Consider the following 24,209-nt stretch of genomic DNA (forward strand, 5'->3'; position numbering starts at 1 on the left):
GGAGGCATCGTGAACAAAGTGAGGGACGGCAAGTTGAACCCCCTGGTGCGACTCATTCTCGCCATGTCTGTAACAAGCGAGCCGACCCTTCACAGGGGCTGTCCGCCGATCGCCCCTAAAACTCAGGCTTGGGTTGGTTACACTACGACGTGCTCATCCGAGCATTTATTTCGCTGTTCAACTATCCTATGTCCACCTTTAATACCCTCGAGCCATCACATTCAACCAACAACGAGCCCCAGACTCTTCAACTTCCACAACCGGGGCAAGCGCTAGGGTCAGATCGCACGATTGGGCTGGTGGAATTTACAATGTAAGCTGGATACTATGCACTAGTGTGATGCCGTGCACTTACCAGTTCATGGATCATCAGTACAAAGAATACTACGAAGAAAGAGCTTGCCGCTGAGCTCACCAAGTATGGGCTGCCGAAGAGCGGCAATCGTGACGCCCAGATAGAACGTCTACGTAAGTTTGCGGATGACCGCGAACAATGGGCGGGGTACGTACACATTCAAACTCAGTACGCAGCCTGCGACTCACTGTCTGTATTGCAAGCCTCTTCAAACCGGCCGTGAAACGGAAGCGAGGAGACATCTCTGCATCTCGGTCAAATAGCCATTCCGCAAAACGCATTCTTTCCCAGTTTGGCCCCAGGGAACCTGTCGCAGAGTATCAGAACAAACACGGCAGCGATAGGCGCGTACCTCAGCCCATCCAGCATGCAGTCTGCTCTGCAAACGATTCCTGGGTACGAGCTTAGTTGATGACCAACGTAGGATGAGAAAGTGATCGTAGCATGCCTTTTCGGACAGTCAGCATCGTTCCTCGCCAGCTATCCAGTAGTGCCGGCAGTTGCGGGCCAAGCTCCGTCAATACCTCTGCTCAATCCCGATGGCTCGGAGCAAGCAGAGCCATGTCACGGGCACCCCATCGAACAGCCTGGATCTAGTCAATCTGGACTGGTACCTGGAAACAATGCTGCGACCAGCACAGGGATCGACAACGCAAGCTATACAGTAAGTGAAATATAGCATACTAAGTACAGAAACTCACCGCCCGAGACTGACACCTATCAATGTAGGGCGTTCGTTTCCGCCGGCTGGAGCGCGGGATGAGCCAGGTGGAACGAAAGCAAGATCAGGTCCTCAATCGCATGCAAACGTTGTGTACAAAGTTTGACAACTTGATCAACGGCGGACATGGGACCACGTCGCACGTCTCCGCGGAAATGCGACCTGGAGGACCCGAGTATGTGCCGACTGTCAGTAGTACCGGCACTGACAGTCAAAACATACGCCGTCCCACCACGCCGTCTACGCCGCGGACTGCAGTTCCACCTCATCTAGTAGCACCACAGCTTGCTTCCGATCCTCCGACATTGAGCACGCCGGTACTACCACATCCACCGCAGCGACCTGTCTGCATCAGCCTTGACGGCGAAAACATCTATGTCGACAGAACTCACATCCCTGATCCACCGGCAATCCATCTGTCAGACAACATCCCATCCCTCTTCCGCGAATGGCATACCTCGAACTTGTTGACGATTGCAGGGCGTGGGATTCCCGTGAAGCATTGGGACAAGGTTTACAAGAAGAGGAGTGGGGTAGTTGAGACGGATGCCTGGCATGCATTGAGGGTCGAGTGGGGCAACTGGAAGGTACGTACCGAGCAGGAGCTGTGAAGTGTTCCGCGCTCCATATTCTCATGCTATATCGCCCCCAGTTCTTGGCCGAGGAACGCGATCGATTTTCGTCTGAAGACGCGTTCTGGGACAAGTATAGCAACGAGGAACGAGAGCGGCTGTCATATCAGCAGATACTTGACAGGCTGCAGAAGGATCGCACCTGGACTGATGCCGCAGACTACGATGCGGCGATGAGGTACTTCGGAGGTGACCTAGGCCGCTCCGACACCCAAGGAGTGTTCCGATACAAGAAGAGCGGGAAGTGGAGGATCTGCGACAAGAAGCTCACGGTTGCGAAGAAATGGCGAGCGTTGTTGGAGAAGGATGAAACAATCCGGGCGAACTGGGAAGCCATGCAGGCTGCAAGCCCGTCGGATTGAGGACGCACACAATTAATACCGCATCACGGCTGTTGCTCAGGCTGTACATACATCGCCTCGCGCCGTTTCTGCAAAGCATTGACGGCGAGTTCGCGGACATCTCTGAGTCATACACTTAAACACTGCTTCTAATCCGTATACTAGTTGCTTCGTGTATAGTTCCTACTTCTACTACATGTAGTAATACTCTAGTGTCACGTAAATCCATTGCTGTCTACCCGCAGCCGTCGAGGGTGCGCGAGCGACCGAGCGCAGGCCACGGTCCAGCAAGACCAAGGGGAGAGAGAGTTACTGGGGGCCGGCTTCGCGCGTTCGGGGACTAAGGAAGCCGGAGGTCACCGGTGTCCGAATATGGTAGCCGTGGGAATAAGGGACTGACAAGCGCCGGGACTGGGACCGTCAATCTAGCGGAGGAAGGAAGAGGATGGCGCGGCGCCCGAGCGGCAAGGAACCACCGCGGGCGCTTATAAGGAGCTCCTGCACGTTCAAACGTTCAACCGAATCAACGTACGACTTGCCAGTGTACGCTTTGGCTGACAGCGAAGTTTACGTTCAACGCCATTCAGGGCTTCTCAGGCATTGTAGTAAGTACTCAACCTCATCGTAGCGTTTGAAAATATCACTTTCAGAATATTTCTCACGGACGTTTTGGCTATCTCTACAGCTACCTCTTCGCCAACGCGACATCAACTCTATACGCCGCTACGCGAACTTGCCAGTGGTGACTCTGCTCATTCAAGTTATTTGCAGTCCGTTCCTCCGACCAACAGACGCACCGAGCGTATGTCACCAATTTCTTCTCCTTTTGCTACTCAAGCAATGAACTGTTCGTCCCAGTGAGGCACGCCCCCAGTTCAGGCCATGTCTGATCGCTGCGCCGCCAAACTCTCTCCTGAGCCCTCTACGCCTGGCATCCGCGAACCCCTGGTCACCGTCAATGATCTCCCGGCAGATGTCCTCCTCCTTGTTTTCTGTGCCGTGCGCGATACCGAGTCACACTGCACCCCATGGGCCCTCGCTTCCGTCTGTCACACATGGCGAGAGCTGGTGGAGAACGTGTCTTCCTTTTGGACGCGCTTGGTCATCTGGGTCGACGAGCCCAACGGCCCACTGCCGCTCGCGAGAATCCGTAAATACCTCGCCTGCTCGCGAGAGCTCCCGATCGACATCTTCATCTCGCGCAGGCGCGAGTGGCAGCCACCCATGGGGACGGATCACGAGGAGAAGGCTCGAGTAAAGGCTATCATGGACGTGCTGGCTCCGCATATGAAGAGGTGGCGAAGCCTTCTCTTGCGACTTCTCCATTCCGACTCACTTCCCCTTCCTCGTATCGACCTCGTGGGACACGCGGACAAGCTGAAGATACTCAGCCTCGACTCCATCATTGACGACTCAGCCGCGAGCGACGAGGCCGCCTCGCCTATAACTGGCGAATTTCACACCCCCGAACTCACTGAGCTCTTCATGAAGGGTGTACACTTCCGCGAAGTGTACGTGAAGCCGTGTCTTCAAATGAGTCAATTCCCACCGCCACCGACGCTCCAGAGCATCTGCATCTCAAAATACGAGTCGCACCACCCGCCTTTCCCACTCGTCGACCTCCTGCTATGTCTTCTGCATTGCGTGATGACTCACCTCCGGCTCGCTGATCTCGCACTGGATTGCTCCTATACTGGACCACCTATCCTGGAGACGACGTACACACGGCTTGGCAGCGTCGCATTCTTCGATATCACAGGCAACGTCCTCGCGGAGTTTCATCGACTGCTCAGTCACCCTGTATTTGCCAAGGTGTCGTACACTCGGTGCTCGAAGGATGACAACGCCATCCTTGGGGCCTCATATTCCCTCGACATAGAGGGGATCACAGACGCCATGACGCTCCTGAAGCTCCTTCTGAGCGCGGTGCGGAGCCCGCACTTGTGTTATGAAGTATCGTTCAAAGATTGCGACGGCCTAAGCTCGGAGGTTATGAAGCCGCTTTCCCGTCCCTTCGCCACGCCTCATGGAGAGCAATGGCCCGCCTGCCCATATATCAAGGCGCTGACATTTCAAGGATGCAAGCGTTTCCACAGCTCGGCCCTGCGTTCGCTCTTGCAAGCGCGCTACGACGCACACGCAGCGTCCGGCTCCGTTGGGGAAGACGAACCCGGATTTATGGTATCGGCGGTGAAAGAGCTATACGTGACCGACTGTTGCGAGCTCGCGCAGGAGGATCTGGAGTGGTTTGACCGCCACGTTGCTGTTGTTCGTTGGGATGATTGGACCGGAGGATACGATCGTCGCTCCTGAACTTCGTGAGTGTTGCATTCGATACGTTGATGGGACAAGTCTGATAATTACCATAATGGATCAGCAGCAGATGTGGAGGGTCTATGTATGTCCCTTCGCCCGATCACGAAGCCGGGAGTGCCCAGAACTCGTTTGTTCCCTTTGTCGCTTGTGGGGTTTTCTTGCAGGCAAGATCGTCTCGAATGTAGCGGTACAACGGGTATTGAGTATCTTTACTTCGTGCGAAGGCTGTGAAACCCCCTACCGGAGATGCATACGTGCTCTGACCGCTCCGGGGAAATCACCACAATTCGTGTAAGGTGTACTTACATCGGGGCGTGCTCTTTTCTGGATCACTTTATGTGGTCTTCCGAAGTTCTGTCGTCGAGAATAGTGGCTCGCAAGATGTACAACTCAAACGCTCCTCGCAGACCAATTTGTAACGGCCACGGAGGAGCATCCCCCATCCACGTAGTTATACACCTTATACGGTGCGTAAAGCGCTTCTTTCTTTGCTGTACAAGCGCTGCAGTCAAGGATGTCCGCACCAATAACCCCTCAGCGCTCAGCGCTCATGATCAGCTGCGAGAGGCTCCACCTCCGGTCAATTCCAGGCCAGAGTCTTCTTGCGCGTGGGCAACGACGACGGCTAGTGTACTCTGGGTAGTCACAACTTCTACGTAGGCAGCATCGGTGATGTTCAGTGATGCCACGTTATCGGTCTAGCAACTCTACTTTCACGAGCCCGCGCGTGCAGACTGTAGCTCAGTCTGTGCATTAAGTACTGTTATTGATACTCGGCTACTGCCTTTGACAACGGAAGCCTGATGCGACGTAGTACCGTATACCCCCAGCGTTTGGTGTACTATGCAGGATGTGCTGTTCTGCTCGTTTGTTAGCTCGTGAACTTGAAGCGGACCACGCAACTAGGTTACACTCACTCGATTTACTACCGCTGTTCCGGTTGATCCACTAATCGCCATCGATCAATAGCATGACCTCCAGTGAGTCGACCAAGATCTCCAATTTCTCTTGTATATCTTCGAAATCGGCTGGCAAACGGCTGACAGCCGTCGAAGGCGTGTACATTGTGTCAATGGTTACAGGTTCCACCTGTAGGCTGAGCGACTGCAACCGACAGTGAGCCTCATCGCGCTTCTGCAACGCGACGCAAAGAGCGTTGAGCATTTGTAGACCGCCATCCTCGTCATTCGGCTCGTACCGCAGAACGAGCTTGCGCAAACCTCGACAGGGGGTCGCGGTCGGCGTCGGCTCGAGCGCGGCCGGGAAGTACTTCATGTCGCACTCTCGCGAGATGACCTCCAGGTACTCCAGTTGGGGGAAGGCCGCGAGCACACCAGCCCACGTTTCCGTTTCGACGATGTCCATAATCCCGTGGACGATGAGCGTCTCCAGGCTCGATGAGAAGTACTGGCCGAGCTCGCGCATGACGTTGACAAGGAGATAATGGTCGACCTCCGAGCCCGGGAGGTGATATGCCATGCAAAGAGCCGGCATGACAGGAGTATCTCCGTCGCTGGGGGAACATTTGTAATCGGACGTCTTCCAAGCCTGCGACTCCCAGAACTCCGTACGATCTTCATCGGCATAGATGGTGAGCTTGAACTGCTCGAACCACACCATGAGGTGTCGCACGTCCGCAAGGGCAGGCAAGCGTGTGGCACTGCGTGGCAAGACAGCCGCCAGGATCGGTAGATGCTCGATGTCCAAATCTTGGTCAGCTCCGAGCTCAAACAACTCGACAGAGAGGTGGGCACCCCGCGGCAGAGAGATGTGTGTGAGGATTTCCAAGATGTCTCTTGGCGAGCCGGAGACGAAGAACCGCTGCATGTGGGGCAACGATACGATGTGGACTGCTGCGACTGGCTCCAGCCCTGGAACCGCGTGCCACTGCTCGTACGTGAAGTTCTCCAAGCCATTGCACGTATCCAGCACATCGAGGAGGGAGGCTAAGCAGCCAGGGTGGCTGGCGTCGGGATGTATGACGTCACATAGTTTCAAGGACGTCAAATTCGGCAGTGGCAAGCTGGTCCAATCGATCGTGACGCCAGAAAGTGAGAGGCTCTGGATCCTCGGAAGGTAGTTCCGCGTCAAGCGCAAAGAAAGCCCGGGCCCCGTCACCAGAGACATCGACTCCAGCGCCGGTAAGCAGGCTTCCAGCATCCTCAACATCGCTCCTGGGTCCTCGTGCTGGTGATCCGCCTGGGTCCAATCAACATAGAGGTCGACGTGTGAGATCCGCGGATGATGTAACTCCAGCAGGGACACGAGCGCAGGGAAGTCGCGTATTGCCAGGATTCTGGGATGGGGGCTTTGCATGGCAAGATAAAGGCTGATGCTCGTGTCTTCTGAACGTGCCAGACAAAGCCTCACGAATTGCGGGTCCTTCGACAAGTCGATTTCGTTCCATAGGAGGGGTGTCTTCAGGATGATGTCTCGCCAACAGCGGCATACGCCCATGGCCCTGTTCTTCCATATATTGCCGTCGTACACCGCCGCGACGAGATGAAAGATCTCGACGAGAAGCTCATTAGGCAGCATATTGACGATGAGAGTTCAGTTGCGCAGAGCCTGTGGATCCGACGATTGACGTGTAAATGCTAGTGTCTGAATAGATATCCAGTCACATACCTGTTGTAGAGAACGTCCTTGTAGTACCACGCGCTGGTCGTCCGGCAACGCAAGGAGCACACTTTCTGGTAGGCCGTGCCGATGCTCGGTCATATGGCTCGTAGGTTTCAACACCTGTGGTAATGGTTATGAACTAGTCGACAGTACTAGACGAGACGAACGAACGAACCTTGTGCAAGTCAAGAGCATTAGCGGGAATTCGCAGCGAGCGGTGAAGTTTGTTGTAACGGCTGTGCTGAGTCTTCGTGCGACCGTCCCCGGACTATGGCATCTAGATCAAAGAGACTCCAAATGAACGCATACTGCGCGCATGACTGACGCAGCTTCTGCGTAAGTTACGGATGCAGGTGGGGTAGTTGGGGGGCAGTAGCCAGATTCCTGGAAAGCCCGCTGCGAGCCTTTTTTTATTTATTTGTTCGCTTGTTTGTTTTATGTAAAGTCACTGAGGGCGTCGCCCTACGTAAGTGAGACATAATCCGTACATACATGGTGAGATCCGTACCTCGTCGACCGTCTTACATGCATCCAGCCTCCTGACTCCTGGGCCTGAGCAAGGCAGGCTCTGAGCTAGATCTAAGATCTCGTACACGATTTAGGCACTGGCGCAGTCACGTGGCTGGAAACGTAGCAATGCTGATTCCTGAACCGCTAATGGGCAGCTGAGCGATCAAAGTCGATCAAATCCAGTGAGTATTTGTCGAAGTGAGAGGGATAAGTTAGGTTCGCAGTATGCAATTGCTTCACCAAGAATGGTCCAAGATACAATGTTTAGTACGTTGTAGCTGTGCGAATGCAAAGCATTTTGAATATGTACTAATGTATGTAGTATGCCATGTCAGGCTAGCTCCGAAGCGCTGAAGCTGAAGCGCTGAAGACCGACGCCGACGTCCTCAAACGTCGTGACGAACTTCAAACCTTCCTACTTAGTAGGCTTGTCAAACAGTGTCATACTGCAGCATACATCAGTAAGGATTCTATTCCACGCGAATCAGTCGGAAGAGTACTGATAGACTGCAATGTGCATAACTGGTAGCAGGTACCTCGGTCACTACAGCCTGAGCCCCGGGTTCAGCGGCACTTGTCGACGATCGACTCGGAGGAGCGAGGCTGAGAGCGACGATCCGCGCGATAAGTTCACAACCATGCACCGCTCTCATGAAATCCCTTTGAAGATCCAGACGGAAGACGACGACTTCGCATACACATTACCTCCACTGACTGAAGAAGACAAAGGGCAGATCCAGGGCATGTCGCCATCGGGCGTTCGCCACTGGGCCCTCTCCAGAATCTCTCATGCGGACCGATACGCCTGCCGTCTTCGCGAGCTCTACAACTCAACATTGCCCGTGGGTAGCCTTCCACCCGAGGTGCTCCTGAAGGTCTTTGAATTCCTCCAAATCCGGGGACTGACTTCGAGGTGGATGATCAACATCGTAGGCGTATGTCGGCAATGGCGCGCGACTCTAGTGTCCTCTCCGCTGGCATGGTCTCTCATTGATCTTACTGATGGGATCCCCTTCGTACGACTCTGCCTGATGCGCTCGAAGGACGCGGACATTCATGTTATCCTCCACGACGCGACCTCCCGCTCCGTACGGCCGTCCGCCATCCAGGCACCTCCGATCAAGGATCTCCTCGCCCCACATTTTCACCGTATCGCTCAGATGGAGCTACAGCCATACTCCATGATTTCGCTGCATAAAGCGTCCCTTCTCTCGATGCTGGAGGGACCGATGCCTCGGCTGACAGAGCTGAACTTGTCGTCCGTGTTCGACTTCAGCAGTCCCTTGCACCTTCGTGTCAACTGTGCTCACTTCCCTCGGCTTCGAACCCTGTTTCTCGATAGTCTATCCGTTGACTGGGACGGCTTGGTGCTACCAAACCTGACAACACTCAGCCTCAGATCTCTACCGAGACGTCGCCAGCCCACCCTGGACGCGATGGTCGACATACTCGAGGCAGCGCCTTCTCTGCGGAAGTTGACTCTCTTCAGCGCAGGTCCTGTGGTACCAACCACTGACCCGCCACCGACTCGCCGGCCAGTGGAACTCAACTCGCTACGGACACTTGACTTCAACGGCCCTTCCGCTCAGTGCTCCGCTCTTCTTTCGCGGATTTCGCTCCCATCCGACGCCCGCATCATGCTCGTGGGTAACGCCCTTCACATGCCCGACGACTCTCCTGTCGTCCCCGCCAGCACGAAGACGTTGGCTGGAATGCTTCCCGAAGACATGTACCTCGTTGGACCCTTGCAGACATTCCGCTCAGTCTGGCTCCAACTCTGGGACGAGTGGTTTGTGGTTCGCGCAGACCCAAAGCGCTCGGACCACAGAAACCCTGCATTCCGTATCACGTTCGAGGCGGCCGAGGACCGTTACGACAACTTTCTGCCGAACGCGCTCGCCGAGTTGCCTCTCATCTTCCACCAGTCTTTGGCCTCACTCACCGTCATGAGCGGCGGCACGAATCTGGTGGGCCGCGAACAGTGGGATCGGTTGCTCGCGTCGTTTCCGCGTCTTCTCGAGCTGCGCATTGCGTCCAACTTTCCGGTACCCGAGGCGTTCTTCGTCGCCATGCGATCATCAACAAGCCAGTCGCCTGTTTGCCCAGAGCTCAAGACCTTCGCCGTAAGGTGCGACAGAGGAGCCGAGGAGGACGTCGAACAGATGCTGCGAGCCCTGTATGGCTGCGTGGAGGATCGCTTGCGGGGCGGCACAAGACTCTCGGAATTGAGGATCGCTACGCCAATTCGCTCGCCGGCGCTCTGGGAGGGACATTATGCTCCCCGTTTCGGCGAACTAGTCGATATAGTCAGACATAACGATACTCATTCATTGGCCATCGACTTGGTCTAGGAAGAGCCGCATATCTATCTTATGAAGCATATCATCCTACTCGGAAATGAATCACGTCTTCCTGTGTGCTATACTTACATGGGCCATGACTTCGATCCCGGAGTCTCTCCCGAGTTCGAATTCTTCGCCGCGAGCTTGTCACGTACATACTCATTCGCACTGATGGCACAGCATCCGCCGCAGTCTCGGGCTATTTCCTGGGAGATATACGCATGTATCGTCGTTGGAGAGTATTGATCCCATTGCCATACTTAAGCCCATACGGATTGTCTAAGTACCTAAGAATGAGTTGGCGGAGAGTACGACATGAATGTCCAACGGGCGCTTGTTTGGGCGCTGCTGAAGCTGACATCCACACGTAGTTGTCAGGCCTGTGAGGCTCGGTGCCCGACACTACTGCTAAGAACCTTGGGACTGTGTCGCAGCAATCCGCAGGCATCGCTGCCGACACCTCCTGCTCGCTATATACACTTGTCTAGCCTTACAACCGCTTGACCCTTTGTGGTACCTACAGCGCGGGTCGCGGACATCACCTCGTAGAGTTTGAACAGGAAGGCAGTCAAACATGCTTGCTGCAGCGACATCCTTCTTTGCTCGCACGAACATCTCGCAGTCGTATAACATCGGCGGACCCTCTCTAAATGGAAGCCGGTCGTCGACTCCAGGTCCGTCCGGCCCCTCGACGTCTGCTTTGCCCACTGCGGCTGCACATGCGCCTCCGTTCAATGTCGGCCCATGGCGGGTGCAATCTGCGACCCACAAGACTACAGGAAAGCGCGTTTCTGTCTGGAGTGCGGACAAGCGGAGTCAGGAGATGGACCGGATGGGTCCTGCATCGAGAGAACGGACGATTGAGGTGCTGAAAGCGGAGGTGTGTCGCTGAACACTGATGTCGCGGTACGCAACAGCTCAAATTTGTGATTAAAAGGCGTCTGCTCTTTCCCGACTGCGGCACCCATGTATTCTCGGTGTGTTACTAGTCCATTTTCCATAAACTTCCGTTCTCACTTGCTACCCATGTGCGTAGAGATGGTCGAGCCGCTGGAAGAGACCCGGAACGAACTCATCTTCGCGACCGAGCCAGTGATTTCGTCTCTTCACCTATCGATACCAGGCTCTTTCCAGTATACCCCTCTTGTTGAATTGGATGAAATCGAGGTACGTGTTGTTCAAATTGGCCGAACGGACGTCTCGTGTGCCAACCCAGTTGTAGATCCAGAAGGGTATACTGCAAGTCTGCAAGGGTCTCTCGTTCCTGCATACCTCTGCTCGTACCATTCACACGAACCTAACTCCGGAGATTGTCCTCATTAACAGCGCTGTGAGTCCTGCAATAATCACTTGCTGCTCATTCCTAACGTCGATCCCAGGGAGACTGGAAGATATCTGGCCTCGGGCTGACGATCGCACTATCCGCTCCAGGTGGCGGTTCCACACGTTGGGAGTTCCCGACCTTTGACGGACGGGTGTCTCCTTATACGCAGCGCTCATTCGACTACATGGGTGCGTATCTCAGCTGTACTGCGTACCAGTGTATCTCTGACCTGTTCATAGCACCTGAATACGCCTTGGACGAGGTCCTGGACCCTGCGTCGGACATGTACTCGCTAGGCTGCTTGATGTATGCGGTGCACTGCAAGGGTAACCCGCCCTTCAAGAATCACGGCAGTATCAGTTCTCTCCGCGAAAACGCTGGCAAGCCCTTGACTGGCATGGAGCGCCTAGACCCTGACTTGCGAAGTACGCAGCCTTTGATTGACTCCTTGATTCCATTTCTTATTATCCGAGACAGCATTACTTGGTGCGCTCATCGGACGACATCCACAAAACAGACCATCACCCGGGTCCCTCCCTACCCACGCATTCTTTTCCTCATTGCCCATCTCGACGCTCAACTTCCTCGACCGGTCGAACTTCGCGGCAAAGACACGGGAAGAGAAGATATCCTTCATGAAGGGTCTCATGGGTGTCCTCGATAAGTTCTCTGAAGGTCTTCGAATACGCAAGATCCTGCCATCACTACTCGAGGAGGTGCGTTCGTTCCGTCTTACGAGGCTCAAGCTGATTGAGCCTCTCACAGATGAAAGACACACAGCTGCTACCGTATATATTGCCTAATATATTCGCCATCTCCCAGATCCTATCATCAAGCCAGTTCGCCACGCTCGTGCTTCCGGGCCTGAAACCACTATTCGTACTGAAGGAGCCTCCTGCAAACATGCTGACGTTGCTGGACAATCTCCAAATGCTTCAAGAGAAGACGGAGAAACCCGTCTTTCGCGAGCGTAAGTAGCCATCTGAAGTTGACCGGCTCGATTGGGGCTGATACTGGATCGTCGCTCAGACGTCTTGCCGCTTGTCTATAACGCACTTGACTCCGAGCACGCTGTTGTCAGTATATTTCGCGTTGTAGAGGACCGAAGCTGATCCACAATAGGTGCAAGAACGTGCACTGAGATGCGTGCCGGACTTGTGCGATTCTATAGACTATGCAGAAGTTCAAGGGGTCCTCTTCCCTCGTGTCGCTGTACGTGCCAGCGTCTCTGCCCGCAGCTCCTGGCCCTGAGTAGTTCTTGCAGCTCGTCTTCACCAAGACTCGGATCCTATCCGTCAAAGTCGCTACGTTGCACACATTCCTTGCGATGGTCAAGACACTGGACCAGGTGAGCCAGATTGCGCGGGCCTGTCTGCGGATGCTGACGTACATCCAGACGAGCCTAACGCAAAAGCTAGTCCCCCTTCTGTCGAAGATCAGGACAAAGGAACCTGCCGTCACCGTAAGCTCACTCTGGGGATATGTTGGGCACAGCGCTGATAGTCAAACGTAGATGGCAACGTTGGCCGTGCAAGAGGCTACGGGCATGAAAGTTGACCGCGAGGCCGTTGCCACATTAGTACTACCACAACTATGGGCTATGTCCATGGGTCCTCGTGCGTATCATACTTGATCGTTCAATAAGCAATAACTGATCGACTTTATTCCAGTCCTGACGGTCTCACAGTTCAAGCGGTTCATGGAAGTTATCCGCAAGCTCGGCGACCGCGTCGAACGAGAACACGACCAGTATCTGCGCGACTCTCAACGCATCGAGGACAAGTCCTCTGCAGCTGCCAATGGCACGAGTGCACCGTCGTTGGGCGGTTCGGTCGATTTCGAAAGCCTCGTGAGCAATGGAACTGCTTTAAGCAATGGCTCTGTGGCAACTGTCAAGGCCGATACCTTCATTGACTCGTCCAAGAATTGGGAGGATGATGTCTGGGGAAGTATCTTCACTGAGAACCCGGCGGTGAGCATGCGGTCTCCATCCTTGTGTATCTCTCGCTCATCTTCTCAATAGACCCCAGACATACAGAGTCCCGGTTTCTCGCCTACTATGTCGCCACCACCGGCTGCAACGCAGCCATCGCAGCCTTCACAAGCTCAATCTCTACCTTCTTCTCCGAGACCGTCGACGACGCGCATAAACTCCGCAAGGGGCACCCTCAACAGGCAGAGCCGTGGTCTTGGCGCGAAACCAATATCCTCTTCTGCCTTCAACGCTACACCGTTCGATTCGTCACCTATGTCGGCCCCAGCACAACATAGGACATCTCTATCAGGATCTGCACCTATGCAACCCACAGCACTGTCGTTCACGCCTAGTCAGGTGTCCGCCCCGAACTACAACATCTCTCTTACCGCGACGCCGCCGCTGACGTCTATGTCGACCCTGCCTCTGACCTCGATGGGCGCACCGCCCATGACAATGTCGACACCTCCCCTATTCGCGTCACCCCCGAGCATGAGCGCCCCGCTTGTACCATCACGACCTGCGCAACCGTCTTGGTCAAGCAATGGCACGCAGAAACAACTCACGAAGGACGACTGGGGAGACTTCGATCCATTAGCCTAGGCTTCATCATAGTATATCATCGTGACGTTTGAATATGATACATGCACGCGAAAGTATGCGGATCAAGCTTTCTCTACCTCGATGTCCTCCGCTGCACGGACTGTCACCGCTGGAATGATAGTATCCTGGGTCGCAGCAATAGGCTCGGGATACTCTGGTATGAGGTCCACGTCGATGGGGCGTCCGAGAATGGCCTTCAGAACAACCAAAGCACCCGTCTTCGACGATACCAAGTTCCCTTCTTTACAAGTTGGGCTGTCGATGCCTATGGGGGTCGTAATCATTGTCAGGACACGCGTGGTATTGTGATGGTGAATTTGCTCACAAGCTGCGCAGCCTTCCTGGCAGGGACAGGATTCCACGGTGTCTAGGGCCCGTTGCAGGAGATCCGATACTGCCAATCAAGTGAGAAGACTGGGGCGTATGCTGCAATACTAGCCACATACCGTGGTCGAACGCCTTCACGGCGACGCCTCCGTTTGTACCAGTCGGGTCGTAGAAGATCAAGCTTGGTGGTCCACACCAAGTCCACATACCGTCAGTGGAGGGTTTCCGGCATGCGCGTCCCGTCCCACTCACCGAGCTGGACGCTTTCTCTGCGACGTAGTTGCCTTGTATTCCTTTTCAGCGACCTTACACTCAGTTTTGAGGTCTGCTGCTAGCGCAAATCGATTCATGAAAGCATGCTCTGCTGCGTGGATAGCTTCCGCAGCATTGATGCCGGAGTTTTTCATAAGTTCCAGAGTCGGTCTTGGCACGTCCATCCACATCCCCGTGCTCTCGCGCTCATAAGGCGGTGTGTCCAGGTCAACGGCGTCGATGATAGCCTTGTTTCTGTTCTGAGGTTAGAGACTGGGGACAAGGATATGAAGTTGCAAAGCCGACCTGATCTTGAAGTAACCTGAAGTGAAGAAAGATGAGCAACACACATGGGCAGACTGGGAAATATCTCACCATAGACGACGGTCTTTAGCTCGACACCTGTACAACAGGTGAGGAGGGAAATGAGTGAATGAGAACTCTACGTACGACCGTAATATGCACGCCATGGCGAATCCTTGATTTCCCGAATGCGATACGTCTGAGCTGCGTCGGTATTCGTGAAATCCCTTCGCATAGTGTGAACACGGGTGCTAACGATGCAGCCAATGTACTCACCTTGGTTCGGTTATCCAGTTGACATCTGAACGCAGGAGCTTAGCGATCTTCGAATCATGGCTGATCTCTTTCACCTGAAGCACATCGTCAGTATTGCTTTGAGAATGTTGTCGATCTCATGCATACGATGAAGGTCAATCCTTGATGTATGAACTGGAAACTGGGTTAGAGACGAACCGAAACACGGGCGGGGCAACTCACTACTCCGCCTTCATAGAGCTCGAAGAGAGCTCTCGAAACCTCGACTTCTTCGAGGATTTGAGGGTAACCTCCGGGTTTGCCTACTCTGGTTATGTCGATGACGCTGTACTTCTCTTCTTCTCCACCCCGAAGAGAGATGTGCTTGGCCGGGAATGGTAGGAACTTCGGGTGTGTATGATACCTCCGCCGCGTAACACTCAGTTAGCTGTACAGCCAGTCCGGATGTTTCGAAGAATACACACCATCCGTCCTTGTCCTGGGTCAAGCGTGTGTCGCAAATCTCCTTCATGTGCGGGCCAAAGTAGACTGCATCGTCATCCATCAGGGGCATCTCATGTGCTGCGCACTGTAGGTGCGCCTCCAGCATGACCTTGCTGTCTAGGTCAATGACGAGGTCGTTCATGGGCTTATCGAAGAGCTCTGAGGGGTTCTTGACATAGTGCTGGTCGATAGGGAACTGGTCTGCAACAAAGACAGCCAGAGCATCACGAGCTCGTCGCCCGGCTCTACCTGCTTGCTGACGCTGTTCCCGATATGAGTACACATCTTGAGACATGGAAGACATTGGTACTCACGAAGCTGGCTAGGCCGCCCATTGGAAAGCCAAGCATGATGACAGCATCCAAGACACCGATGTCAACACCCAATTCCAGGGCATTGGTGGCGACAATTCCGAGTAGATTGCCGGAAAAGGCCTCTGCTTCGATCTTGCGCCGGTCCTATAGAGACGGTGAGCATATAGTATCGATTTTATCTGTACTACGCACATGTTGGGAATAGCCTGTAACAAGGTACACCTGAGCAGTGAACTGTAGAAAGCCTCTGTGCACATACCTCCGCGATACGCCATCACACGATCCAGAATGTCTTGTCGGCCATCCGCTGCGAGTTCAGAGCGCAAAGCTTTCATCGCCTACGAGCGCACTGAGTACGAATAAGCATTGACTGATGAGACTTCTGCTCACTAATTCGCAAGACTTCCGGATCTGCGCATGGCAATGTTCATCATGAGCGCATGAAAGATTCCGTTTCACGCACCTTGCAAAATAGTATGACACGGATGCCACGCGCCATGAGGAATCTCATCAAGCGGGTTGCCTCTGTTAGTGAACCGCGGCGACCAGACGTCTCGTCCATTGGGTCTATGAGTGGAGGATTCCAGACCAGGTAGTCTTTACGACCGGATGGTGCACCATCTTCCGTGACCTCTTCAACGTCCTGACAACATCGTCAATCTTAGGCATTCCATAGAAACGGAGCGCGCACCTCGATGCCAAAGATGCTCTGCATATGTTGCTTAGGTTTTGCGATAGTTGCACTGCAAGACACGAAACGAGTCCTCCTATCTATAACGCCCCGTTCGATGAGAAATGCATAGCTTGCAGGTAACACACGAACGACATACTACCGACAGCTGCGCATACTCTGCGGAATCTGCGCATGACTTGGGCGACGTGACTACAGAGTCATTCATATATGTCTCACAGGTTATCGCGATACCGTTCACGCACCTGCCGAAGATATTCGAGTAATAATGAAGCTCATCAACAGCGACGAGTTTCAGGTTTTTGAGGAATCTACAACGCTACACTGAAACTTTCCTGTCAAAAAGGTGTACCAATCTGCGCACCTTCGCCAGAGATCCTCGTGAGGGAGTATGGAAGCGTGTAGCATATCCTAGATTTATCTCACTTTAGGCCTCTGTATGCATTGCTCGATATCTGTGCTCACGAAGTTGGTGAAAATCACGGAGGCAGACTCGCGTATTCCTGGAGACAGTATGAGTAGTCTTTGGGATATCCGTGGCGAAGCACATACCCGCTCTGAGCTCTTGTGGTGTATCACCATCATAGTTGTACACCTTGATATGTTCCAGACCTGGGCACGTATATAGCAGCTGCTCAAGCGCAAGCCTTTGATCTTGGGCTAGTGCCTGATTGATACTGTCAGTCAATTATTTGCTCAGGGATATCTCACTCCTGACCTTTGTCGGGTATATGAACATAGCCGTGGAGGCCGGGTCTTCCTCGAGGAAACGCAGTACAGGAACCTGAGCCGATTCAGTCGTTTGTCTGCTCGATTGTCTATGGCACGTACCTGATAAATGACGCTCTTCCCTGACGCTGTGCTCGTGGAGACTATGACGTGTTTGCCTTGCGACAATGCCCTGATTGCAGCGACCTGGTGCGTGTACAAGGAGGTGATCTTCCTTGAATCTCGCAGAGCTTGCGCAATGGTCTCGGACAGGGGAGGGTCGATTTCCTCTGCCACAGATACAGACTCGTGTCACAGAAATATAGTGCCGAGAGACGTACCGATATGGCCGTCCTTGGCTTCGACGATTCGTTTGTCGACAATCTGGTCCTGGTACCATTCCTGCTCTTCTATCTCTTCGATGACGGCATCGACGGCTGGCCGATCTGCAGGGTCTGGCACGATACGCTGGTTTCCTTTCGAGTCGGATTGTGATAATTTGTTGAAAGATCTCGAGGACGGGTCAATAGGAATGTGATCTCGTGCAGCAGCCTGTAGTAGCGTAACAGGGTCATCGTGCTTAGACGTTGCCTCAAGCAACCTGTATACAATAGTGAGTGACACGACTAGAGATGAAGGGCTGAATATCTCACTCGTTTACAGCTTGTATGAAGCGCTCATTTCTCTTGTTGATGAGTTTCTTAGTGGCCTCTGGCGTCAACGCAGGAGGAAGCCCATGCGCAAACCTGAAACAATGGTCCAAACCGGAGTCATAGTCAAGACCAGCAAGCCAGGCTTACCCTGGGTTAGAGCTTTTCTTCCCTCTTGAGTTCTCCTGGAGGTCGAGTACGAGAACATGCTCGTCGTCATCAGCTGCAGCACCCACACTCGAATTGGAGGCACCCTGAGAGCCAAATGCAGCGTAGTCGGGTGAGTTCTCGCGCCGCTTCGACGTATCCTGAGACTCGGCATGGATGCGAAGTTCCGCCTTAGGAATGTAGGCAAAGTTGACCGTGTCGGGCAGAAGAGCTCTGGACTCGGTGAACATTCCAGACACATGGCGGCTTGTTTCTTATACTCACTTTAATTCTGCAACCTTAGAGAGATCTAATGGTCTAGAATACTGTGAACACGCCGATCGGGAACCGAGACGAAACCCACTGTTTCAGCAACCCTTCGACGGACTGGCGGACGACCGGGAAAGTGATTGCGAAGTTCTTTCTGGAAGCGCAGAACGCAAGAACAGTGTTCAATGCCTATGAGCTGACAGATCAGAACAACTCGATGAATGAGGTCGCGACGTCACTTGCCTTGAATATCTAGGTGCCGCAGTGTATACAGTGAATATGTGTCGATTGTCTACCGGCGCAAGGCCCACTGACCTTGAAGAGCTACGCGACTATCAGTCACTATCGGCATCAAGTACTTCTGTCGCAACCTACAGAGTCGAAGTATTCCGGCCAGTTGACCGGCTCTCTTTGTTTCGCCTTGGACCCCTTGTTCGTCCGCGGCTTCTTCGCGGTAGTACTTCCGTTATTATCAGCATCTGGGACATCTGTGCCAGCGCTCCCTAACTTCCTCTTCCGCCCAGTACTTCCTGATTGTTTCGCAGGCTGTCTCGGAGGCATGCTGCAGTCGCCGACGGACTTGGTGAGGAAGTGAAAGCCTGAGACGCCCACGGCGCGTCCCCGCGACGCGTGACGACGCGGTGTGACGCGATGATCGCTCTGGCGCGTGGCGTCACGCTCGGATTTCTGGTGTGACATCGCTACCTTCCTCTCTTACGACCTGCTCGCGGGTGAGGGTCAGACAGTAAGTGAGACTCTCATTGTCAGTGTTGTGGACAAGATTTATGAGCTCCTATCCTTAGCGATGCGTCCTTCATTACCTCGCCTAGTGAAAGTCATCCCCAAGAGCCAGCTGGCGCAGCAAGGCATCCCGCTTCAGCGCACCTTACCTGAGCCCGTGCGTTCGGACATCAAGCAGCCGACGCTCATTGAACTCCTCATGAAACGGAGGGCTGATGCGGGAGAGAGCTACCCGTCAAATATTCGGATAGAGCCCGAGCTGAAGATGGCGCACTTCAGACGGTTCCCAAAGGAGGTTGGGATGGAGTTGAAGGAGATGGCTCGGGAAAAGTGATGTAGTGGGGCATGGTTCACTCGTGCGTACTGTTGCGACTATACTGTATGGTGCGTGCTGACGTCTTATTTCTACTTTTCAGTTGCTACCGCTCGCATACATCTGGCCGGTTACTCTTGTTGCATGACGCCGCTGCTTTAAGGCACCTTTTCCGGTTTGTCTTTGGCCTCCCGTTCAGTAAATGCTTATCGCAGACGGGTTGCGTAGGAAATGTAGGGATTTAATCTAGGTCTTTTCCTCTCGTCTCCGTGATGGTTTTAGTCCACTGTAGGGCCGAGCCCTATGTCGGACTGTGCTGTCGTGTGGTACGTGCACATGTAGCGTGCTCGAATTCTCTATCATGGGGAGTAACCCAGGTTGGGCATACATACACTGCATGGTACATGGGCTACAATCCTGACTTGGCCGCCAATCTGTCCCGTCCCTCCTTCATGATTTGCTCAAGCAGTGCGTTGAATCTGTTCTTACACTGCACCTGGATAGCATGGCCAACGCCCTCCCATTGAACAAGTTCCGCCTCTGGCATGTGCTCCTTCATATAATGACTATTGCTTGGAGGGACGAGGTTGTCCTGGTCCCCCGTGACGATCAGCACCTTCGGTATCGACTCGGAGATCTTGTGCAGTCGCTCGGGCGAGACATTGTGGGTCATGGCCGCTGCCATCTGAGAGAGCGCACCGACGGGCTTCTGAGGGCGGGTGACTTCGAATCTCTGGCGGTACTCCTGGATACGCACGCTAACTGAGGAGGTGAGATATGACCTCGAAAGGGTGACTCACGATGACTTGTAGCTCGCGGTTCGTACGACTTTCAGGGTCCTCCGCAGCTTTTGCGTCCAGCCAGTGCCTTGGGAATAGCATGTCAAGCACCATTGGGATTTTCGCTTCGGGGTCGGTGATCACGAGGAGTCTGTAAAGGACAGAGTATTCCATGAGTTGCGTGGAAGGGCACTTGCGTAACGGCTTACCTTGCCAAGGAGGTGAAACCTTTTATCTGTCCTACTTCAGCTCGTCTACGTGCCATCGGAGTCCGACATCCAGCTCACCGAGGGAAATGCGGAACGCAAGGTGCGCTTTGCTCTGGTGACTGCAAGCGTAAGGGAGACGATGCGTTCCGGAATCTTAGTAGCCAGCTCTGAGTTTCCTATTTAATGTCGTCCGCATGCACAGGTGCGAAGGACGTACCTAGAGCAATCATCCCTCCAAGAGAGATCCCAACGACATGCAGGTCCCGCTTCGCTGTCCACCCGACGTAGTCTAGCAGCGTGACGACATCGTCTGCCATGGCACTCGTCCTGCATAAATCCCGGTTCACTGTCTCGCCATTCAGACCTCATGTGCATGCCGCAAACATACGTGTATGGCCCCATAGGAGCACCGCTGTTGCCTACTCCTCTGTTGTCAAACACCAGCACCGAACACTCCGGCTTCTTGCTGAAGTAGTCCACCTGAGGGAACCATGCGAATGACGTGCTATTCAGCCTGTACCGCAGCTTAGCTTTGGCCATTTCATGGCCCAATTAACGAAATCGCTCACCCCATAATGAGCACAATCTTCTCCGGACCCGAGCCATGCTGCTCGAAGTACAGTGAATGGCTCTCGAGCGGGTCGTTCTCGTTCTTGATGCGAGTTACGGGGCAGAGACCTTTGCGTGTGCAAGTCTTCGCGTCGAAGATAGTTGGTATGGCTTGCACGTCTGCTTCCGTTTGTACGGGGAACGTATCGGAGCTCATGATGGCAAGAAGACTGACACAAGCTGAACTTGAAGGAGGCTGGTATGTACTACTAAGTTATCTAGAGGCTAGTAGTAGTGGAACCTCCGAGTCGTTGTACATGCCCGATTGCATCTGATACTCTAAATCACAAGCTTCGGTTGACTGCTGTTTGCAGCGCCGGACATTGGCCGGACATGACATGGGATCTAAACTAGTCTCCGTTGCTGACCAAAAAGAGATGCTCTCATCTAAACAGCAGATCCACACAGCGTGAAACTATGTAGCATTGAGATATATCGTCCCGCAAGAATCACGATCTAACAGCTTTCAGAGGGTTTGTACTTACTACATACAAGGAAGCCGATACAGGTCGATACAGTATGTCATCGAGATGAGCGCACCTACTTCAAGGTCATCGCGACCACTTTGAACGTGCCATTGGGCACCACTCTCGCCCTCTGGCCGATAGGCACCCACCAATCGCCTTCCTCAACAACTTCAGCATCTTGGCGGCGCACCAGCTTGCCCACACTCGGGCCGCGGATATGCAGCGCCCCCAAGGGGTCTCCGCCGTTCTCGATGGCCGAGTCGTCAACGCCGAGCAGCTTCACCTCAACGTTCACGGAGGGAGGGCCGACCGCGGCGAGGTACGTGAACGCGAAAGAGTCCGCTGCGGAGGCCTTTGTCTCCGCCTCTTGCGCCGGGAACGTCTGCAGGTCGAGCGGGTGGGACGCAAAGACGGGGCCGGCGACGAGTGGGTGGACGTGCGCGTTGACGATCGGTACGGAGAGCGCGATGCGCATGGGGACAAGTGACTGCGACTCAATGGGGCCTGCTCTCATGTGAGCCACCAGGGCGGACACGTAGACGTGAAGACCTACCTCCAGCACTGACCGCAGCGCGGATGGTCCCCGCTATTTTCCCGAGCACCTTGACACGCGCCGCATCGAACACAAGGCGGTCCCAGAGGCTCTGGCGCGTCAAAAACCCTTCGAGCAGCGACGCATACTTGTGGCGCCATGCGAAGGAGTACAGGAACGACGACTTGCGCGCTTGTTCAATCACGGCAGAGGAAAGTGCGTTCAGGTGCGCGGGCGTCACGAACAAGACAGTAGGCGACGGGATCGGGTAGTTCGTTACAGAGCGCAGGTCGGCCAGCAGACTGGCGGGTGAGTACGGCGCGTCAAGGGGTGTGGTCGCTAGATATCATAGTCAGTATCCCGTCCCTCATGATACATCCCGGAACGTACGTGGGCCTGTAATGAGTCGCGTGCTGTCTAGAGTGGCAAAGCTAGTGCCCTCGTAGATAGCAGTGTACGCGACAGCGCGGCCGTACGGTGTAGACAGAGAGAATGCGGAGATAATAGTGTCGAGCGATGAGATCGCACTGGACAGAGGTAGCAGATTGCGCGTCGCTGCCACACCTGCAGTCAGATTTTCGTGTGTAAGTTGTGTGCCCTCAAGTTCTCCAAGTGCATTGGCGTGGAATGCAACCGTGACGACATCTCGTGGGTCTACGATGAATCATTGAGGTCAGCCGCGATCCATTTAAGCGACGATGACTTACTTTGAGTCGCGAATGGCAACTTCGCTTGTGCAGAGCCAACACTCTGGACGTCCTCCCAATTCAGTAGCTGGACATGCTGAGCCGAGCGGAGGTTCTTGGCATCCACTTCGCCGACCACGACGATGGTAGGATGAGCACTGTCGTGAGAGTCGTACAGTGTCTCCAGCAAATGTGGCAGCAATGTTACATCCGTCACAACCACTGAGGGTGGGTGGTTCTCCAGGACAGGTGACAGCAGCGACAGTGAGGACACCACGAATGACGGGATTGAATATGAAGCCAACGCCAGGTCGGTGATGAGGAACTCTATATTGCATCAGCATTGATATCATCCACTATGGCAAGCCACGGCCCTCGTGCGCGTACGTGTGCAAGGAGCGATGAAAATGAAGGTTCCCAATGGACGGACTTCCCGCGCGAAATAGTTCCCTTGCCCCGAACAAGCGCAGTAGACCCCGACTCAATCGAGGCGTGCATTTGCCAGGTACCGTGCTGTAAACTCGTATCCAGCGCACCGGTACCTGCCATACGACATTCGACTCAGCGAGATTCACCCGCCGCTAGTTTGCAGTTGCGAGAGATCGCTTGGCTTCACTACGGTGAAACGATACGTCTGCATCCTCCTCGACTGAATACACATAGGCGGATGCGGTCTGGTCCTGAGTTCTGATGATCTGCAGCCTCTGCCATTCGACCTCAGCCACGCGCTTAGGGTCTCGCTGAGACGGGCTCGCCCCCGGCGCTGCCTTTTAAGGTACGACCTCATTGGAAACCCCGCCTCCGCCTCTGCGCAGTTCCAGAGGCTGCACGCAGGTGCCCATTGGTTTGGAAACAGCTGGGACATAACAACGCATACAGTTCCCTCAAGCATTGGGGCCTTACAACGGGCAAAGCCGCCGGATTTGACGCCAGGCGGGACACGTACTCTGCCCACAGGCGCTCGCACACGGAAGGGCCTACATAGGACAAGTAGAGTAACGCACCAATGCCATCGTTCAGCAACAAGAGGACGTTTGACTCCTGTGGGACCAGTTTGGCAGCCGAAATGAGCCCGGTACCGAACGCCGCAGCCCGGTCTCTCAGCTCTGGGTTCGTAATCTGGCGCCGCGCAGCTTGAGACGGACATGTAACAATTTACAACGCATGTCACGCACTTTGGTTGACCAGAGCGTCCGCGGCGCATCTGAGCCAGGCTTTACGAGGTCCAGGAGCACTTGCTCATCTTTGCCAGGCCTCACGGGGAACTGCGATGTCCGGGATGTTACATTCACATTGAAGCTACGAGAACGAACGCCTGCTTACACGCCCGAGCATTCCAGTACTGTAGTTTCGATAGACGGCGCTCTCTCCAGGATGCCTGACGCGTGCGGCATCGCTCTGACGACCAAGGAGAATGGGATGCACGAGAGACTGGGGCTTGTAGAGGTTGTGGAGGAGAAACAAGCAGGCAGCGACCAGACCCAAGATGATAGTGAGGTCGTCGGTGACGAGGTAGTCAGACAAGACCATGGCTGTGGACCTTCAACGAGCGCGTCGTCGTCGTCGTCGAATAAAGACCTACGTATTAGCTGCGCAGTTGTCGTGGCCGAACAGCGGGGAAGTAGGGTTGGCGCTCATGGTTGCAGGTAAGGGTCATGTCACGCTCTCAGTTCGGGACGTCACACTGGTCCGCGGTGGGTCACGCGGCTACGCCGTGTGTGACTCTTTGCGC

General features: G+C 54.3%; 9 protein-coding genes across 9 annotated transcripts; 5 read left to right on the top strand and 4 right to left on the bottom strand.

The window, feature by feature from the left end:
* Nucleotides 1-188: 188 nt before the first annotated feature.
* C8Q71DRAFT_852898 (uncharacterized protein) lies at nt 189-2,070 on the top strand (the record flags this gene model as incomplete). The annotated part of the gene is made up of 6 exons (XM_047926876.1): nt 189-313; nt 374-502; nt 559-727; nt 780-1,019; nt 1,085-1,663; nt 1,729-2,070. The coding sequence occupies 6 exons, from the start codon at nt 189-191 to the stop codon at nt 2,068-2,070; spliced, it is 1,584 nt and encodes a 527-aa protein (XP_047783374.1).
* Nucleotides 2,071-2,520: 450 nt separating this feature from the next.
* Nucleotides 2,521-4,516, top strand: C8Q71DRAFT_198899 (uncharacterized protein). The gene is made up of 4 exons (XM_047916936.1): nt 2,521-2,654; nt 2,735-2,851; nt 2,908-4,367; nt 4,427-4,516. The coding sequence occupies exon 3, from the start codon at nt 2,932-2,934 to the stop codon at nt 4,360-4,362; it is 1,431 nt and encodes a 476-aa protein (XP_047783375.1). The 5' UTR covers nt 2,521-2,654; nt 2,735-2,851; nt 2,908-2,931; the 3' UTR covers nt 4,363-4,367; nt 4,427-4,516.
* Nucleotides 4,517-5,254: 738 nt separating this feature from the next.
* On the bottom strand, nt 5,255-7,225 carry C8Q71DRAFT_198943 (uncharacterized protein). Its single transcript, XM_047916937.1, has 3 exons — nt 7,163-7,225; nt 6,994-7,107; nt 5,255-6,933 (listed from the first exon to the last, which is right to left on the bottom strand). The coding sequence occupies exon 3, from the start codon at nt 6,901-6,903 to the stop codon at nt 5,314-5,316; it is 1,590 nt and encodes a 529-aa protein (XP_047783376.1). The 5' UTR covers nt 6,904-6,933; nt 6,994-7,107; nt 7,163-7,225; the 3' UTR covers nt 5,255-5,313.
* Nucleotides 7,226-7,854: 629 nt separating this feature from the next.
* On the top strand, nt 7,855-10,101 carry C8Q71DRAFT_903445 (uncharacterized protein). Its single transcript, XM_047928820.1, has 2 exons — nt 7,855-7,958; nt 8,027-10,101. Exon 2 carries the CDS (start codon nt 8,136-8,138, stop codon nt 9,846-9,848), a length of 1,713 nt encoding a protein of 570 aa, XP_047783377.1. The 5' UTR covers nt 7,855-7,958; nt 8,027-8,135; the 3' UTR covers nt 9,849-10,101.
* An 86-nt stretch (nt 10,102-10,187) lies between these two features.
* C8Q71DRAFT_826994 (other/SCY1 protein kinase) lies at nt 10,188-13,741 on the top strand (the record flags this gene model as incomplete). The annotated part of the gene is made up of 15 exons (XM_047926307.1): nt 10,188-10,719; nt 10,777-10,816; nt 10,876-11,006; nt 11,062-11,169; nt 11,219-11,351; nt 11,403-11,588; nt 11,641-11,879; nt 11,929-12,133; nt 12,193-12,239; nt 12,286-12,375; nt 12,428-12,511; nt 12,560-12,625; nt 12,677-12,779; nt 12,834-13,135; nt 13,187-13,741. The coding sequence occupies exons 1-15, from the start codon at nt 10,414-10,416 to the stop codon at nt 13,739-13,741; spliced, it is 2,595 nt and encodes an 864-aa protein (XP_047783378.1). The 5' UTR covers nt 10,188-10,413.
* On the bottom strand, nt 13,427-18,730 carry C8Q71DRAFT_801720 (P-loop containing nucleoside triphosphate hydrolase protein). The gene is made up of 31 exons (XM_047925955.1): nt 18,517-18,730; nt 18,457-18,465; nt 18,236-18,330; nt 18,157-18,189; nt 17,875-18,105; nt 17,728-17,820; nt 17,416-17,675; nt 17,198-17,364; nt 17,085-17,150; nt 16,919-17,033; nt 16,832-16,869; nt 16,731-16,777; nt 16,612-16,677; nt 16,506-16,558; nt 16,367-16,446; nt 16,139-16,318; nt 16,066-16,086; nt 15,935-16,013; nt 15,868-15,881; nt 15,676-15,819; nt 15,343-15,623; nt 15,101-15,281; nt 15,026-15,052; nt 14,900-14,973; nt 14,771-14,850; nt 14,696-14,722; nt 14,632-14,642; nt 14,321-14,580; nt 14,188-14,249; nt 14,067-14,135; nt 13,427-14,006 (listed from the first exon to the last, which is right to left on the bottom strand). Exons 1-31 carry the CDS (start codon nt 18,700-18,702, stop codon nt 13,804-13,806), a joined length of 3,252 nt encoding a protein of 1,083 aa, XP_047783379.1. The 5' UTR covers nt 18,703-18,730; the 3' UTR covers nt 13,427-13,803.
* Nucleotides 18,731-18,841: 111 nt separating this feature from the next.
* C8Q71DRAFT_199117 (uncharacterized protein) lies at nt 18,842-19,440 on the top strand. Its single transcript, XM_047916939.1, has 3 exons — nt 18,842-18,890; nt 18,945-19,238; nt 19,299-19,440. The coding sequence occupies exon 2, from the start codon at nt 18,947-18,949 to the stop codon at nt 19,214-19,216; it is 270 nt and encodes an 89-aa protein (XP_047783380.1). The 5' UTR covers nt 18,842-18,890; nt 18,945-18,946; the 3' UTR covers nt 19,217-19,238; nt 19,299-19,440.
* On the bottom strand, nt 19,411-21,056 carry C8Q71DRAFT_199075 (Alpha/Beta hydrolase protein). The gene is made up of 7 exons (XM_047916938.1): nt 20,753-21,056; nt 20,572-20,697; nt 20,401-20,510; nt 20,262-20,350; nt 20,184-20,209; nt 19,996-20,125; nt 19,411-19,940 (listed from the first exon to the last, which is right to left on the bottom strand). Exons 1-7 carry the CDS (start codon nt 20,947-20,949, stop codon nt 19,605-19,607), a joined length of 1,014 nt encoding a protein of 337 aa, XP_047783381.1. The 5' UTR covers nt 20,950-21,056; the 3' UTR covers nt 19,411-19,604.
* A 75-nt stretch (nt 21,057-21,131) lies between these two features.
* On the bottom strand, nt 21,132-24,128 carry C8Q71DRAFT_819866 (acetyl-CoA synthetase-like protein). The gene is made up of 7 exons (XM_047926163.1): nt 23,801-24,128; nt 23,653-23,742; nt 23,482-23,596; nt 22,499-22,804; nt 22,182-22,445; nt 21,813-22,130; nt 21,132-21,763 (listed from the first exon to the last, which is right to left on the bottom strand). The coding sequence occupies exons 1-7, from the start codon at nt 24,005-24,007 to the stop codon at nt 21,333-21,335; spliced, it is 1,731 nt and encodes a 576-aa protein (XP_047783382.1). The 5' UTR covers nt 24,008-24,128; the 3' UTR covers nt 21,132-21,332.
* Between the last annotated feature and the right edge of the window lie 81 nt (nt 24,129-24,209).

This window comes from Rhodofomes roseus, assembly GCF_022264815.1.
Source record: "Rhodofomes roseus strain CIRM-BRFM 1785 chromosome Unknown C8Q71scaffold_2, whole genome shotgun sequence".
NCBI classification, from domain to species: Eukaryota; Fungi; Basidiomycota; class Agaricomycetes; order Polyporales; family Fomitopsidaceae; genus Rhodofomes; species Rhodofomes roseus.